Below are 15545 nucleotides of genomic sequence, written 5' to 3'. Positions count from 1 at the left end.
CATGCTCTCAAGAGACACCATGCTCTACGCCATACACGCATGGAGTCATCATCTCCATCCAACAAGTGATGTGAATGCATGCAAATTCATTCCAGTCTTTTCTAATGGGCTTATGCGTCTGGATGTGGATCAGCACTTTCAGGACCGGACCTTGTGATCCTACAGTACCGTTAGGCCTCATAAAAGACAAAACTGGACTGAATCAAACAGCAAACTCACCACAGTTAAAATCCTCTTCATTATGAAACAGCATAAATCTACATTCAACAGAGTACGTTCAGTTAAGAGAAGACTTAGAAAAAAAAGTCCCTTTAAAAGCCTTAGTGTGGTGGAGTATGGAAGAACTGCTGGAAATCTGCTGTGCGAGGGACTGTTTGCTCTCGCTCACGTACCTTTGGCTTCGGCTCAGTGCGTGTCTTAGTGGGTTCTGCGGCAACTGGGCCGGGTCTGCCGCCGTTGGGCTGTTGGACCACGGGCTGGGTGCTTAACGGCACCAGATGTCTGGAGTCTGTTGATCCTTTCTGTCGGTCCGAACAGGTGCACATCAGCATGTTAAGGCCAAGGCAGCCACCCTTTCAGCAGTAAAGAGGGACTTTAAAAACCGTGTTACCGAGTGTGTGTGTGTGTGTGTGTGTGTGTATGTGTGTGTGTGTGTGTGTGTGTGTGTGTTTGTGTATGTGTGTGTGTATGTGTGTGTGTGTGTGTGTGTGTGTGTGTGTGTGTGTGTGTGTGTGTGTGTGTATGTGAGTGTGTGTGTGTGTGTGTGTGTGTGTGCGTGTGTGTGTATGTGAGTGTGTGTGTGTGTAGAGGTGCACAGCTCAAGGCTACCATCCACTCCAGTTTTTCTGTTAAAAAGCTACTCTCTCACTGGTCAATCCCCACATTGTTAGAGTGCTTTCATGCCTTGTTTGGAAGGGTTGTTGTCTGTACTCAGGTAAGTTCACTGCCTAATTGGGTTAATTTTAGCCAAAGCGATTAGTTTGGGCTGAAGCAATTTGTTTGAGCTGGAGTGATTCATTTCCCTAGAGTGATTCATTTTCCAGGAGTGATTCATTAGGGATGGTGTGATTCATTTAGGGGGCTGTGATTTGTTTGGGATGAGGTGATAAATTTGGGATGGTGTGATTCATTAGCGATTGTGTGATTCATTTGTGATGGTGTGATTCATTTGGTTGCGATGGACTGGCGACCTGTCCAGGGTGTCTCCCCGCCTTTCGCCCTACGAGCGCTGGCATAGGCTCTAGCACCCCCCGCGAATAAGCGGCTTAGATAACGAGTGAGAGTGAGAGTGAGAGTGAGAGTGAGTGATTCATTTGGGATGGTGTGGTTGTTTGTCGTTTGTGACGTGTTTTGGTTGGTGTGATTTGTTTGGGATGAGGTGATTCATTTGGGATGGTGTGATTCATTAGGGACTGTGTGATTCAGTTGTGATGGTGTGATTCATTTGGGATGGCGTAGTTGTTTGTCAGTTGTGATGTGTTTTGGTTGGTGTGATTTGTTTGGGATGAGGTGATTCATTAGGGATTGTGTGATTCATTTGTGATGGTGTGATTCATTTGAGATGGTGTGATTCATTTGAGATGGTGCAGTTGTTTATCTGCTGAGATGTGTTTTGGTTACTGTGATTCGTTTTGGCCGGTGTGGCCCCCTTTATTCGTTGTGATTTGTTTTGGTTAGCCTGAAAGCTTCATCTCAACTTAGGTAAAGACCAGTTATTTTGAATTCTGCTCTGTTTAATCATGATGCCATTCAGACCCCGGTGTGGTTCCTTTACTATAGCAAACTAACCTCTATCACTGTTGTAGAGAGCAAAAAAATCATTGTTTCGTTTATTCATTTCAGCCACACCTTCATACCGGCTGAAATGAGCAAGACAGAGGTCAAATAGCCAAAAGCCAAATATCTCTCATGCAAATCAACTCATATCAGACTGTGTCTTCTAGAATACATAAGTCTTTGGTCGATAATACCAAAATTAGAATATAAGTGACAAGAGCATATCATGTTTATCTCCCAGAGACAGAAATCAAGAGCAGATTTTTTTTTAGCAAGCTCCTGCTTCAACTTTCTGATCTAATATTTTAACAACCTACATGACCATATGGCTTTTGTTTACAGATTTAGGATTGCTTGAGTGTGAGTATTGTGAAACCAGACCAGATCCAACAGAATGTTGCAATGTTGCAACAATGTAACACTGGTCTAGACCAGAGGAAAGGAGCTGTACACGTGGAAACGCTCTCCGAGACAGACTGAAAACTTCAAGAGTGGGTCTTGAGCAACACCTACTTTGATGCCGGAGGTGATACTGTCAGACTTCAGAGGAGGAAGGCCTGAGGGAGCCTGCTCCTCTTCCTCCGCTCTGGCTTCAACCTGACAGGAGAATGACACTTTAAACTCCCTATGCACAGTACTCATAATACAACTTTACAACCCTGCTTATGGACACGCTGGAAATTACATTTAAATTTACACTGATTTATTTAGCAGACGCTTTTACCCAAAGCAAGCAGAATACAAACCAGAGGTCAGAAGTGAGTCTAGCCCTGAATCTCATAAGTGTACTGATCTGAGAACAGCTCACTGTGTCACTGAGACACAGGCTCCATTCAGAACTATACACAGCTCTCTGATTTATCAAAGGTTACAGGAAGCCGACTCTAAAATGGCTTTAGGGAAATGAATGAGCGAGTGATGAATGAGCAATATTCATCCATAGACATTAAAGTGAGCATCTTCAAAATGTTTTTATACTGACTAGATTTTTACAGGTTATTGTAATAGTTGGGTTGGGTTTTTTCATTCAGCGGCTGATCTTTCAGCTGAAAAGACGGCATAATTTTAATTTAAAAAAAACAAACAAACAAACAAACATTTGAGCATACGTTTATGACAGTTTATCAGTTTACGCTTCATTCATGAATGTCTCTGTTTGTGTTTTTCATGGGTCCTCTCCAAACCAAATATGACACAGAGTTCAGAAGAACATGAGGATCTGGAGTTACACATGCAACATCCATGATCCACTAAAACAGAGAGAATGCCATCTTCAGCAAAAAAAAAAATATAAGTGTTTAACAATAGACATGACGGGATTTTTTTAAAACCCTCCCTTAAAAGGGTAGAAGCATCAACAAATGCCTACCTGTCTGTGTGGTAAAAAACTGATGTAGGAGAAAGATTATGTACTTCTGAGGACCAAAACTGTAGTCAGAACTGAAAATACCAAAAACAGTTTGGCCGAACGTGATGTTGAAGCACATCACGGTTCCCCCACCCTTCCTGCAGTTTATTGACATTGAACAAGTAACATTAATTCCCAGGGGTGACATGGTGACATTGCTAAGTTATTGACTTGGAGAGAAAGGTTGTGAGAGGACAAATGGAATGAGACATATCCACAGACACTCAACAACAGTTCCAGTTTGAAATCCTTTGTGTGAACAGCATGGTGAATATTGAATATTTTAATGATCTCAGTGATTGTGTCCAGTGTTTTCTATTTGTAGTGAGTGGACTTTCAGAGTGAACTTGACAGCATCACATAAGTTCCAGTGGTGACAACTGCTTGATTTTAACAGCTACACTCATAAAGCTGTATATAAGTGCGGGTAACTGTCATATCATTAAGATGCACAGGGTCTCTTTAAACATACACTGAAGAAGTCCAGTTTATGCTAAAACACTTTGTCTGTAGAACTGTTTTTCCCCTGGTTAATGAAAATGAAATGGATGTGAACTTAAACGTCTCTTTTTTAATATATAAAGAGCGCAACCTTTAAACCACTAACTATCCTTTTTTTTAATCTGAACTTTGGCTTATATTTCATTATTAATATAGCATATTACACCTAAACATCCATCCTGGACTGAGTGTGTGTGTGTGTGTGTCTGTGTGCATGCGTGCATGCATGCGTGTGTGTGTGCGTGTGCATGTGTGTGTGTGTTTGTGTCCACAGTCTGTTTGTTCACCTGATCGATGGGTGAGTCCACCTTGACACGCCTGTCCTGTGGTATCTCTTCTGCCGGGGTCATCTCCTTCTCCCCAGCTGTGGTAGTGAGCACTGTGCCCTCTGAGGGAGAGAAGCCATTCATCACAATTACTCTCCAACTGCTGACAGATACTCATTTACCCCCCTCACACACACACACACACACACACACACACACACACACACACACGCACACACACACCGGCCTTCATGCTGCTATTCCTGTGCCCCTCCACCCACACCTTCACTCACTCCACCACTTTCTCTCCCCCCACCTACCTCTCCACACTGAGGCTAATCAATGAGCCTGTCAATCAAACACAAAGCCCCACCCCCGATCTAACCTTACCACCTAGACTGCTGTCTGGAAACAACTATCTAATGATTGTCTAACTCTGAAACGGACCTTCATGCTCTCAGCTCACACAGGGCAGCCACCGTAAAAAGAAAAACAACTTGTCTGATGCCGGATTCCATTCCACTGACAGGCCTTTCATACTGCAAATTCAAATTCTATTACTTTGTGAAGTATATTACATTGTGACTACAGATTCTGTTCCACTGTGAAGTATGTTATGTTGTGACTTCAGATTCCATTCCAGTGTTATTTTGTGAATCCAAATTCTGTTCCTTTGTGAAGTATGTGATATTATTAATCTAGTTTCTGTTCCTCTATGAGGTATCTTACATTGTGAATACAGATTCTGTTCCTTTGTGAGGAAGTGATATTGTCACACAACATTCTGTTCCTTTGTGAAGTGTGTAATAATGTGAATCCAGTTTCTGTTCCTTTGTGAAGTATATTACACTGTGAATACAGATTCTGTTCCTTTGTGAAGTATATTACATTGTAAATCCAGATTCTGTTCCTTTATGAAGTGTGTAATTATGTGAATCCAGTTTCTGTTCCTTTGTGAAGTATATTACATTGTGAATGCAGATTGTGTTCCTTTGTGAAGTAAGTGATAATGTGAATCCAGTTTCTGTTCCTTCGTGAAGTATATTACATTGTAAATCCAGTTTCTGTTCCTTTGTGAAGTATATTACATTGTAAATCCAGATTCTGTTCCTTTGTGAAATATGTGATATCGTGAGTCCAGATTCTCTTTCTTTGTGAAGAGCATTACATTGTCCTCCAGGGTTGAGTTGCCAACAGAGTAGGGTGATGGTCTAGGCTCATAGAAATGGCAGTTTGGTTGATGGAAAGACCAAAAGTGAGTGACTTTACAGTCTCCCGAATGTCTCCATAATTTGATGACATGCAATTTGTTCGCACTTCAGATCTTCCACAACACAACAACAACGATGCATCACAGAGTGAAGGTCAAGGTTAGGGGCAGGCTCGTGTCCTCAGAACCAGGAAGGACAAGTTCAACCTTTTACAGTTTTTTTTATATATATATATATAGTTGCAGTCTTTTATGAAATTGATTTACATTGTGACATTGTATTTAGAAATGACAAGAAGCAGAGAGGCAATAACACATCCCCTCTGTGACCCAAACAATCCGCTGTCCGATACGCTCAGGAATCAGAAAGATTTATGGTCGAGCCATGCGGAGGAAAGAGAAGGATGGAGGGGGAGAGAGAGAGATGATTCCCTACCCGCTCTGAATAAATATATGATCCTGTTTGAGGTTGAGTGAGGTAAAATATGCATCTCGCTGTACTGCTGTCACCCCAGTGAAGACGAGACATACAGTAATTTAATTTATAGTTGACCCCCAGATGTATCCTTACACACACACGCACACACAGACACACGCAGACACACGTACACACACACACACACACACACACACTTGCACGTGAACATGGAATCATACCCCCCGCTGAGTGGAGATGAGGGCTTCTGTCAGCTGGCCTCTGTTGCCGTGGCGTTCTCCTGGGTTTGGCGTAGCATAGAGAATCTGTGTGAAGACTGGTCTCTGCAAACTACAATAATCAAAACAAACTGAGTTTAAGGACAGACAAACACAAATGGGAACACACACACATATACACACACGCACACACGCACACACACACACAGACACACACACACACACAAATCAAGCTAATCATTCGGCATCTGTTATGCTTCCACAGATAACGTATCTGAATGTGTGAATGAATAAAGAAAAAGTCAAATGACTCAACAAGCCCTGAATTAACCCTGAATAGACCTCATGTAAACCCTGAACAATGCCTGAATAAACCCTGAAGTGTGTCATCAGGATTCAGTATGTCACAACCTCCTCGTGTTCCCAGTTTGATTTCTCAATTTCAATTGAGATAAACTACCATTCAGACATCCCATCAAAAATAAACGAGTATAATAAATGAATAAATAAACAAATGAATTAATTAATACATAAAAAGTGATTAACAGCTTTTGTGAAACAACTTGTTTCTTTTCATTACAAGAATTTGCAATGTGTTTTGCATTTGGAAGATTCCAGATCAAATGAACAGTTCACAGATCACTGAAGTATTGACTGGGGCGGTGACAAGTGGGTGAAACAGAAATCCAACAGACATGCAGACGCTGATCAAAGACATTTCTAAAAGATTGTACAGAGCCCTTGAGAATCTTACATTAGGGACGAGTCTTTCCTCCGTGGCTTATTTAAAATCAGTCACTGCACACTGTAGCACTAAATGAGTCCTAATACTAACCTTCAACCACACACACACACACGCACGCACACACACGCACGCGCACACACACATACACACGCACACACATCAGACCACACACCCATGATTGGCAGGTGGCACTGTCAAGCTGATAAGTTGGATTGTAAGAAGATCAGAAACAAGAGAAGGTGTTTCACGAAACTGATCAAATCCATAATGACCTCACACAGGACATAAACAGAGAAGAAGACACATTCATCTGGTTTCATTTGTGGAATCACTGGCTTATCATTAATGAAAAGCAGGTCCGTTATACTGTTTGTAAGCAAGGAAAACATTCCCAAAAATGCAATTAAAAAAAAAATTTCACAAATCATTTCTTTTTCAAACTCAGCTGATTGATTCATAGTGTGAGATAAACACACGAGTCTTCGTCTCTCTTTTTTTTTTTTTAGCATTCCTTCATTTCTTCAGAAGCGCTGCTTTGAGTCGCTCGTTCACTTCCTTTGGCACTGAACAGGTCTGCTCCTAACACGTCTCCTGCACGGCCGATCAATCAATCACTGGCAAACACAACAAACTAATCATTTATTGATGCGGCTGTTCCGCCATGAAATTTCTAACGGCATTCATCTTACTTAACAACACCGATCAACGCAGCCAAAATCCAAACGCGCTGGACTGGGAGCATGGGGGGGGGGGTGCAAAAAGGACTGTTATTGACTTCACATGCTCTTGAGCGAGAGAACGGACGTGTGAGGTAGGGTTTTGAGGGAGTGTGTCTGTGTGCTTTTGTGAATGTGAAAGGGGGCTCGATTGGTTATTCAGAGAGCTACAAAACTACATGCCATGGTATGTACAAGTAAAATCTCTTTATTTATGCTGCTCTTTTCTCTTTGAAAGGTAAGAAACAGAATATATCTTTTTTTTTTGTCCTCCTCTTGCTTTAAGTTGACTCTCACACTACTCAGTGGCTGAGGGTAAACAGAAAGATCTGTCTGTGTGTGTTTTAATAAAACGTGAGCAACGTGAAAATCACTGTTTGTCATCCACACATGTAATGTCTGAGAGAGAGGCAGCGTATGTACGAACGTGATTCGTTAATGTACAAGCTGGTCAAATGCAGCTATTTGGAGTCACAGATCAGCTCATCCAACCCTCTTCCATAGTGTGAACCTCTATAAGAAAAGTACTGACACTGATCTGAGATCAGCAGTTCCAGACTGAGGAGTCTGACTAATGACATGTTCAGTCTTGCCTCTTACATCAGCGAGAGTGTGGCTGACATTAAGATTTTGAATGTAAAGTGTCTAATATTTCAGGAATGACCTTGAGGTTAAGTGCATTTCTCAAGGAGACATTAGCAGTTAGCTGAGCATGGAGGACCATACCTGGACACTCTATAAAACACAGTACGCTTTTTCCCCATGATGGTAGGTAAAACAAAGATCGGACTATTTTATGAAAAACTAAGCTAGCGCCATCCTCTAAAGCCTCCACAACCCCTCAGAGAAAAGATTTCAACCCCTAATGTGAAAACTAATGAAGAGATTTTTTTTTTTTCCAGTCCCGAGGCAAACACGCATCTTAACTACATGAACAGTCAATTCCAGCACCATACAATTAGACAGTTGCCTTTTGAGTCATTTTCCACTGAAAACAGTTTGAATAAGACTGAATCAGAACGAATGAGCCATAAGCAAGGCCAAGAAGGCCTCACATTAACGCCGTACAAAAATCAATTATAATTTTGACTCTTCTCCATAACCTTCACATTGGCTGTCAAGAGAGTATTGATTCTGCTCAAGGAAAGAGTATTGCGAGAGGACAAACATTCATAATTACAAACACTTGTATGATTCAGGACTGATGTCCTGAGACGTCTGCAATAGAAAAAATCGACGGGAACAAACAAAAACCTCACACACACACACACGAGAGAGAGAGAGAGAGAGAGAGAGAGAGAGAGAGAGAGCAGTGGCCCTGTGTGTGTAAGCTGTGAGTCAACAGGGCACTGAATGACAGGTCCTACCATGCTCAGGTCCTTTAACAGCCACCTGCCTCCATGCAGCAGAGCACAGGGCACACAGACTTAGACAGCACCTCAATTACACACCACTCAGGCCATGGACTGACACCACTCCACTCAGACAGAGAGAGAGAGAGAGAGAGAGACAGAGAGAGAGAGAGAGAGAGAGAGAGAGAGAGGAAAGGGAGAGGGAAGGGCATGCATACATGATGGAGACAGTGAATGAATCCCATTGACACTACCTGAGAGGAGACGGGTAAGTTATCCAGGTCACTGTCGCCCCCAAATGGTGAAAACTGGAAATACAACTTAAAACTCAATACAGCCTTTGAAACACAAAACTGCATAAACTAGATAAATAGGGTGCTTATCGGGTTACAAATTACTGACTGACATGGCAGTCTGTCCGCTATGATGTTATATAGTGACCTACAACCTATAACCAACAACCACATATGTTATATAGCAACCTACAAACCAAAGGCAACTTACAACCTAATGCAACAGAAGAACTTGCGAGTGAATAATGATTGAATTATGTGAATAAAGTCAGTTAAGCAAATCCTCTGAAAACAATCCGCAAATTTTTCAGTTAGTCAGTGCACAAATGATTTTTTGTAAAATGCCAAATAAACAAAACAGAAAATGAACAAAATTAAAATTAATAAATGTCCCAACCACATCTGACACCATTTAGAATACAGGGGCGCTGGCCGTGATGCTTTGAGAGAGCTTGGGAAGAGCTGGTAAAGGCTGTGAGATTTGTGCGGGATCGGGTCTCTGGTCGGCCGTATCCCTGATGGAACCGAACACTAATCATATTTCAGTGTGTCTCTAATAAACCCACCTCCGTTAGCCTCTTAAATGACTCCATGTTTCAGAGGAACCAGCTGCGCATGAGCTCCCTCATTTCAAAAACATTCTCAGATTGAGGGAATGGGGGGGGGGGGGGGGGGGGGGGGGGTCTTCTACTACTCCCAGCAGATGAGTTATAGTCAAACGCTGCACTGTCATTTTTCACCGTAATAAAGACACATCAGATATTTTACATTGACCTTTTCTCAAACCAAAAGAGCTGAGTGTGCAATTTATATCCTACATCCAACACACTCAAACACACACTCACACACACACACACTCACACACTCAAACACACACTCGCCTCAGCCGCACATTAGCACATTAGACTCGTTCACGCTCATCTGAGCTCCATACTCACTCTCTCTCTCACACACACACACACACACACACACACAAACACACACACACACACACACACTCCAACACTCACTCACTCACTTACTCACTCTGTCTCTCTCTCTCTCACACACACACACACACACACACACACATACATACACATACACACACACACACACACACACACATACTCCAAACCACACTCACTCATTCACTGACTCATTCACTCACTGTCACACACACACACACACACACACACACACACATCCGTTCCAAACCACCCTCACAGAATCACTCACACACTTCCTCACACACACCCATCTGAGCTCAACAAGAGACACTTATCATCTTTCCTAATGTTGTTTATCAGTGTGTGTGTGTGTGTGGGTGTGTATGAGTGTATGTGTGTGTGTGTCTGTGTGTGTGTGTTTGCATGTGGCTGTGTTGCATGAGTGAGCAAGATACGCAGTAATTAATCACAATATAGACTGTGTTACTCTAGAGGACCGAGGCTTCTCTTTCTCAGGCTCTACATGGTCATTCCACTCAAGGACACACACACACACACATACACATACACACACACACACACACACACACACACACACACAGCGGGAGAGAGAAAGAGAGAAAGAGAGAGAAAGAGAGAGGAATGAAAACAGCTCAATAAAAGGCAGCCCTGTCCTCCCACTGTGTATCTGCTCTGTTATAGCTTAACCCCCAGACTGTAACAATTATATCTGACTGATGGACTTTAAATGCATGGATCGTAATGATAGCGACCAGACTGTGAAATGTTTTATTGACTGATTGATGGATTGATTTGGTATTTGTCCTGTCATGTTCTTGCACACAGTCAATGCTGCTGGAACAGAATGGAGATTCCTGCATTATTGCATTCTCTCTGTTAGTTGTTCCTCTTCCTGATCGGTTTGGTTCGATTAAAAACGTCTGGGTTTGGGCTGCAAGGCCGAAACATGCAGCCTGTCTTTCTTTCCTGTCACTTTCTTGATATTAACTTGCTTTGTAAACAGTGACATTTTAAAAAAAAACACACACACACACACATAGTGAATGGCACTGGTTATACTGTGTGTCGACGGTCTAAAGCCCCAAAGGCAAGAAAATGACGAGACAGAGGACACCATAAAGAGGCAAACAGACAACCAAACCAAAGCCAGCTGTCACCTCTGTCAGCTCCCACACCGTACCTGAATCGCTCTCGCACTGAAAGCCATTATTACGGCAGAGGGCTGCCGTCACTCACGACCAGCACGGTTATCACACGTTAGCTGTCTCGCATTATATGCTCTCAAGACAAGATGATGCAGATTAATGTTACCCCCCATGCCAGAGAAGCCTCTTATGAAACTAAAACACCGAGGTCATTTTTTTTTTTTTTGTCTTTTTACCTTTATTAATGGACCACTGTTTTCAGACTGTCTGCGCAGTACTTTGCTCTTAAGTAAAGTCAACGTCTGGACGACTTACCGCATCTCCAACGTGTTTATTTTTCTTTTTCAGTTGTGGGAAGAAGTTACCGTACACGCTGGGAGGAAAAAAGAAAAAGAAAAATGAAAAAAAAAGACACAGACAGTGAAAAGAAAACGTGAGACTTGAGACCACGTGATGTGATGTGTTTCATATCTGCTGCGTACTGTGTGTAGTCATCCAGTCAAGCAACTAAAAGGTGAAAAACTTGTTCTACGTTTTGCTAACTGAGCTTGAAAGTTCAATCTAACTTTTATTACATCCTTGGAACCACTGGATATTCTCAAAAGCCATTCGATAGCAAACAGTGCTTAAGCAATAACGGCCGATTAGCTTTATCTTTGTATCTTTGGGATCCATCAGAACAAGCAGTGCTTGAAATCACTTGGGACCGGGCTGATTTCAGCAACACTGAGTCCTTTTCAATACATGACAGGAAGTGGAAAAAAAAAAATTCTATCACATTATTTTATTAAACCTGTGGTAAGATGGACACCGCAGGGCTTGAAATCAGATTAAAAAAACAAAAAACGAAAAAACCAATAATAACAGTAACCTGTGAGAGGTCAAGGAACTCACCCCAGGCCCACGTCTTCGCTCTGGCCCATCCTGGGTACCCAGTGGAAATAAGGCAGCAGGCGAAACCGCTCCAGTCCCGTGGCCACGTAGTACTGGTTGTGCTCCAGTTCTGTCGAGCTGTGTATGGGCGTGCCGTCCAACCTGCACAGCCTGAGGTCCAAATAAAACCAAGTTCACCAAGACCACTGCGACACTGTCTGAAAAAAACCTGCCCGCATCATATCATCTGACTATGTTACACTCAGAGAGAGTAAAAAAAAAAAAAAGGCTTTAAAAAGCATGAGTGCGTGTGTGAAATGATCTGTTTGTGCACTGTCTCAGTGTACATTCATTGTAACATATGTTTCATGACACTACTCACATATGATTGACACATATGATTCTAGTGACACTGAATGCACTGGTCAGCATCATACAGACATATATTGTCATACGGGGTTGATATCACGCCATATGACACTTGATTTGATATGTAAGGGGCCCAGAGTCATGTCAGGCCAAATTCTCTTACATAATTTACACATGAAACAGATTAATGACACATAGATAACACGGAGTGTTTTAGGTTAGCGCTTCTACGAGGTTCACTACCCAAAACGTTTCTGCTCTAATCCAACTCGGGCACCTCATATTCAACATATAGAACAAATGACAAGTTAGGCTAAAATACAGGTCTACACATTCACTCAGCACTCTTTCAAGCAAAAACACTAAGGAACATTTATGGTTGTGGTGAGGAAGCCAGGGAAGTTCAGGTCTTACCTACGCACAGCCCCGGTTCGAAGCTGCACTTTCTCTGTCACCATGGCTAGCACTTTCTCCCAGCTCCGCAGGGTGAATTTCGGGATGAGTATCCGGACAGGAGGAACCAAGATATCTCCATTGGTAAAAACACTACACCATACAAGGACACCAAACCAAAAAGAGATGCCTTCATGTCCTTTTGCATCTGTTCTGTTACTCACAGTCAGATTTAATTCGCTGTCAAACACTACCTTTGGTTAAACTTTACCTCAGCAATACAGAGGGTGGACAAAATCATGGAAAACCACAAAAATATGAATATTCATTGTGTAATGAAGAGCTGTGCAGTGCTTTGCTATCAGAACAATTTTGACAACCTCCTAGTGTTTATGAGTCCATTTTTCAATTAGTGTAACATTATGTGTGTGGGTCATTGTCATCTTGGAGAATGGAAAAAATTTAAGTGCATCGGGGCACCTAAAATAGCTTTGTATACCTTGGCTGTTTTATTTTTTTTTCTACCACACAGAGCAACAGCTAGATACGGTAACCCCTATAAAATGGCTGTCTAAAACACAACAGATCTGTCACTATGTGGGAAACAGTGGGAAACTGGTAGTATGGGTTGAAAGGCTCTCTTTGGCTTTCTCCAAACATAAATTCATCCAGCCAAAGGGATGGAGAACAGGCTAACAGACATCTCATCAGACCAAATGACAGTCTACCACTGTGAAGAAATCCTGAGTGTTTGTTGCACCTAAAAGCTGTTTCTGAATGGTAACCCTCACATACATATTGGCTTGGAAAAGTTTAGATTTGCAGAGCTTCGGAACAGTTTGAGACTAGTTAATGAAGATGTAGATTCAATTCTGTGGTCATTTTTGAGGGGTTTCTATTTCATGGGGGGTTTTTTAGCCTGCTTGGTGTCCATCTATCCATGTTAGCAGGCACTGACTTGTGACCACTGTTCCTCTCTCCTGATTAAGTCTTTTCCTGTTTGACACATGCAGTCACGATTTTTGACACTATTCCCCCTGTCATATCAACTCATTTTTCCATTTCTCTGACAGACACACTGACTAGTTGGACACAAGCCATTTGACTTTGTGCAAAATCTTTCAGTCTGTGTTCTACAATAGAAACACACTCGTAATTAGAAGTTATATTAATCAAAAACACAGTTTTTCACTCATAGTCATTTAATATGACTTCATTTTTTTTTCTTTCATTTTGATATACCTAGGACATTTGGCAAAACTAGCCTACGTGCTTTGTGAAGATATCTTCTGATATTGTATGTCAATTAAGAAGGTGGTATGCTGCGTCTCAATTTTAAAGTGCCTTATTGTATATACAGAATCTTTTTTCAATTTCAGTTCAATGGAGCTCAACGGTTTTTCCCAATTGCCTAGGCTTATAGATGGCTTTAAGGAAAGTTTGCCAGTGTGTCGCCACTGTTGGGCAACTCTGAAATCTGTACTGACTTGATGGCGCATGACTCATGTCCGAACTTCTTCCAGCGGGCGGGCGCTATTATCCTGCTATGGACCACTGGCTTAATCTGTGAGGAACAAGACAAAATGATAATAAGCAAACCAAGACGGAAAAAAACCCTGGATTGTCTCTACTCTAAACTGTCTGTCTTTTAATGGTGCCGCAGAAGTGACAGTCGTAAGTTTTAAGAGTATCTAAGGTCAACGAAACTGTGGAGAAAACCGAGTCTTCTGTTTCGGGCGCTCTTTTCTCAGTACAAATGCGCACGCTTATACGTAAAAGTGTAAAATTTGTTATTGCAAACATAGGCTATTCCATCATACAAACAATCAAGTGGAGTTAATATGATCAGTTTCCCTTAATAAGTAAAAGTTCGTTGTTAGCTTCTTTTTCCCCCCTTTCATTCTTTTGTTATTTCTTGTATGTTTACAACACACTGTCAGTTCCACAGTCAAATTACCTGGTAAACATTCAGGTAAACATAACACTAGCAATCAAGTGTTTATCCACTTACCTCTTCGCTCTTTTTCTGGTTGGGTTTCCTAAGGGTAATCTGAGAGTAACTGAAAATACAAAACACTATGTTCACGAAATAGCCTGTGTAATTATGTAGTTTGTGTTTGGAGGACAGGTGGGTCTTTCAAGGATTCGCTATCAGTCTGTACGTCTCTGAGTACTGTATATTAATACCTACTCTAGCCTTTTGAACCGCTCCGCTCCTGCGACCACATACTTTTCCCCGTGTTGTAAACTCTCCAGGCTTAAAACTCTGTGTCCTTCGCGGGGAGTGTAAACATTCCTGACCGCACCGAAGGGAGCCTCGACTAGGAATGTAACGGTATTCAAGAAACTGTCGAAAGTTGACAACTGCCGTGGATTGACAACAAGCCTTCTACCGGGGAAGAACGCATCACCATTTCTAAAGATTACCACTGTTTTTACTGGACATGGATGTGATCGATAAAACTGACCTGAGAACCCGGTCATGCTCTCAGTAAGAAGCTAATTCACCCACACCTAAACTAACGACAGCTCAACTCAAACGGTGGCTAGGAGGTCAACCGCCAGAAGTTATTAAATTAGTCACTTGTCAGGCGACACCTCCTACAGCTTCCTAAATGAGCACATCCACTCGGCTGTGGCGCATCTTATCAGGTGTCTATAGACGCGCAGAAACACTGGGGGGTGTTAACTTCCCAGATTGGTTTACTACGGCTCCACTGGAGTCTCTTCGCTGTCAGCGCCCCAGGAACGTTGGATGAATTGCCATGGGAACAAAGGCCGTATAGAATTATATAGCAAACAAATAAACGTCACGAGCTTCACTTAATCAAACATCGTGCTACCTTTTACGCTTACTTTTTTTCAACATATGTGGTGTCCCAAACCAACAATGA

General features: G+C 42.1%; 1 protein-coding gene across 1 annotated transcript; it reads right to left on the bottom strand.

Annotated features, from left to right (window-relative positions):
• Positions 1-320: 320 nt before the first annotated feature.
• LOC115809247 (doublecortin domain-containing protein 2C-like) lies at positions 321-15135 on the bottom strand. Its single transcript, XM_030770827.1, has 9 exons — positions 14843-15135; positions 14663-14711; positions 14139-14215; positions 12673-12804; positions 11911-12060; positions 11332-11389; positions 3973-4071; positions 2290-2373; positions 321-572 (listed from the first exon to the last, which is right to left on the bottom strand). Exons 1-9 carry the CDS (start codon positions 15133-15135, stop codon positions 321-323), a joined length of 1194 nt encoding a protein of 397 aa, XP_030626687.1.
• Positions 15136-15545: the final 410 nt, after the last annotated feature.

Source organism: Chanos chanos, chromosome 4 (assembly GCF_902362185.1).
Source record: "Chanos chanos chromosome 4, fChaCha1.1, whole genome shotgun sequence".
NCBI classification, from domain to species: domain Eukaryota; kingdom Metazoa; phylum Chordata; class Actinopteri; order Gonorynchiformes; family Chanidae; genus Chanos; species Chanos chanos.
Note: the sequence above shows the minus strand (reverse complement) of the source record. Positions and strands in the feature narration are given on the sequence as shown.

Excerpts from the sequence above, each read along its gene's own strand:
- LOC115809247 (XM_030770827.1), bottom strand. The coding sequence starts at position 15,135 with ATGACCGGGTTCTCAGGTCAGTTTTATCGATCACATCCATGTCCAGTA. Across the intron at positions 2,374-3,972 it reads TGGACTCACCCATCGATCAG|GTTGAAGCCAGAGCGGAGGA; the intron begins GTGAACAAACAG and ends TTCTCCTGTCAG. Across the intron at positions 573-2,289 it reads GTATCACCTCCGGCATCAAA|GGTGGCTGCCTTGGCCTTAA; the intron begins GTAGGTGTTGCT and ends TACTGCTGAAAG.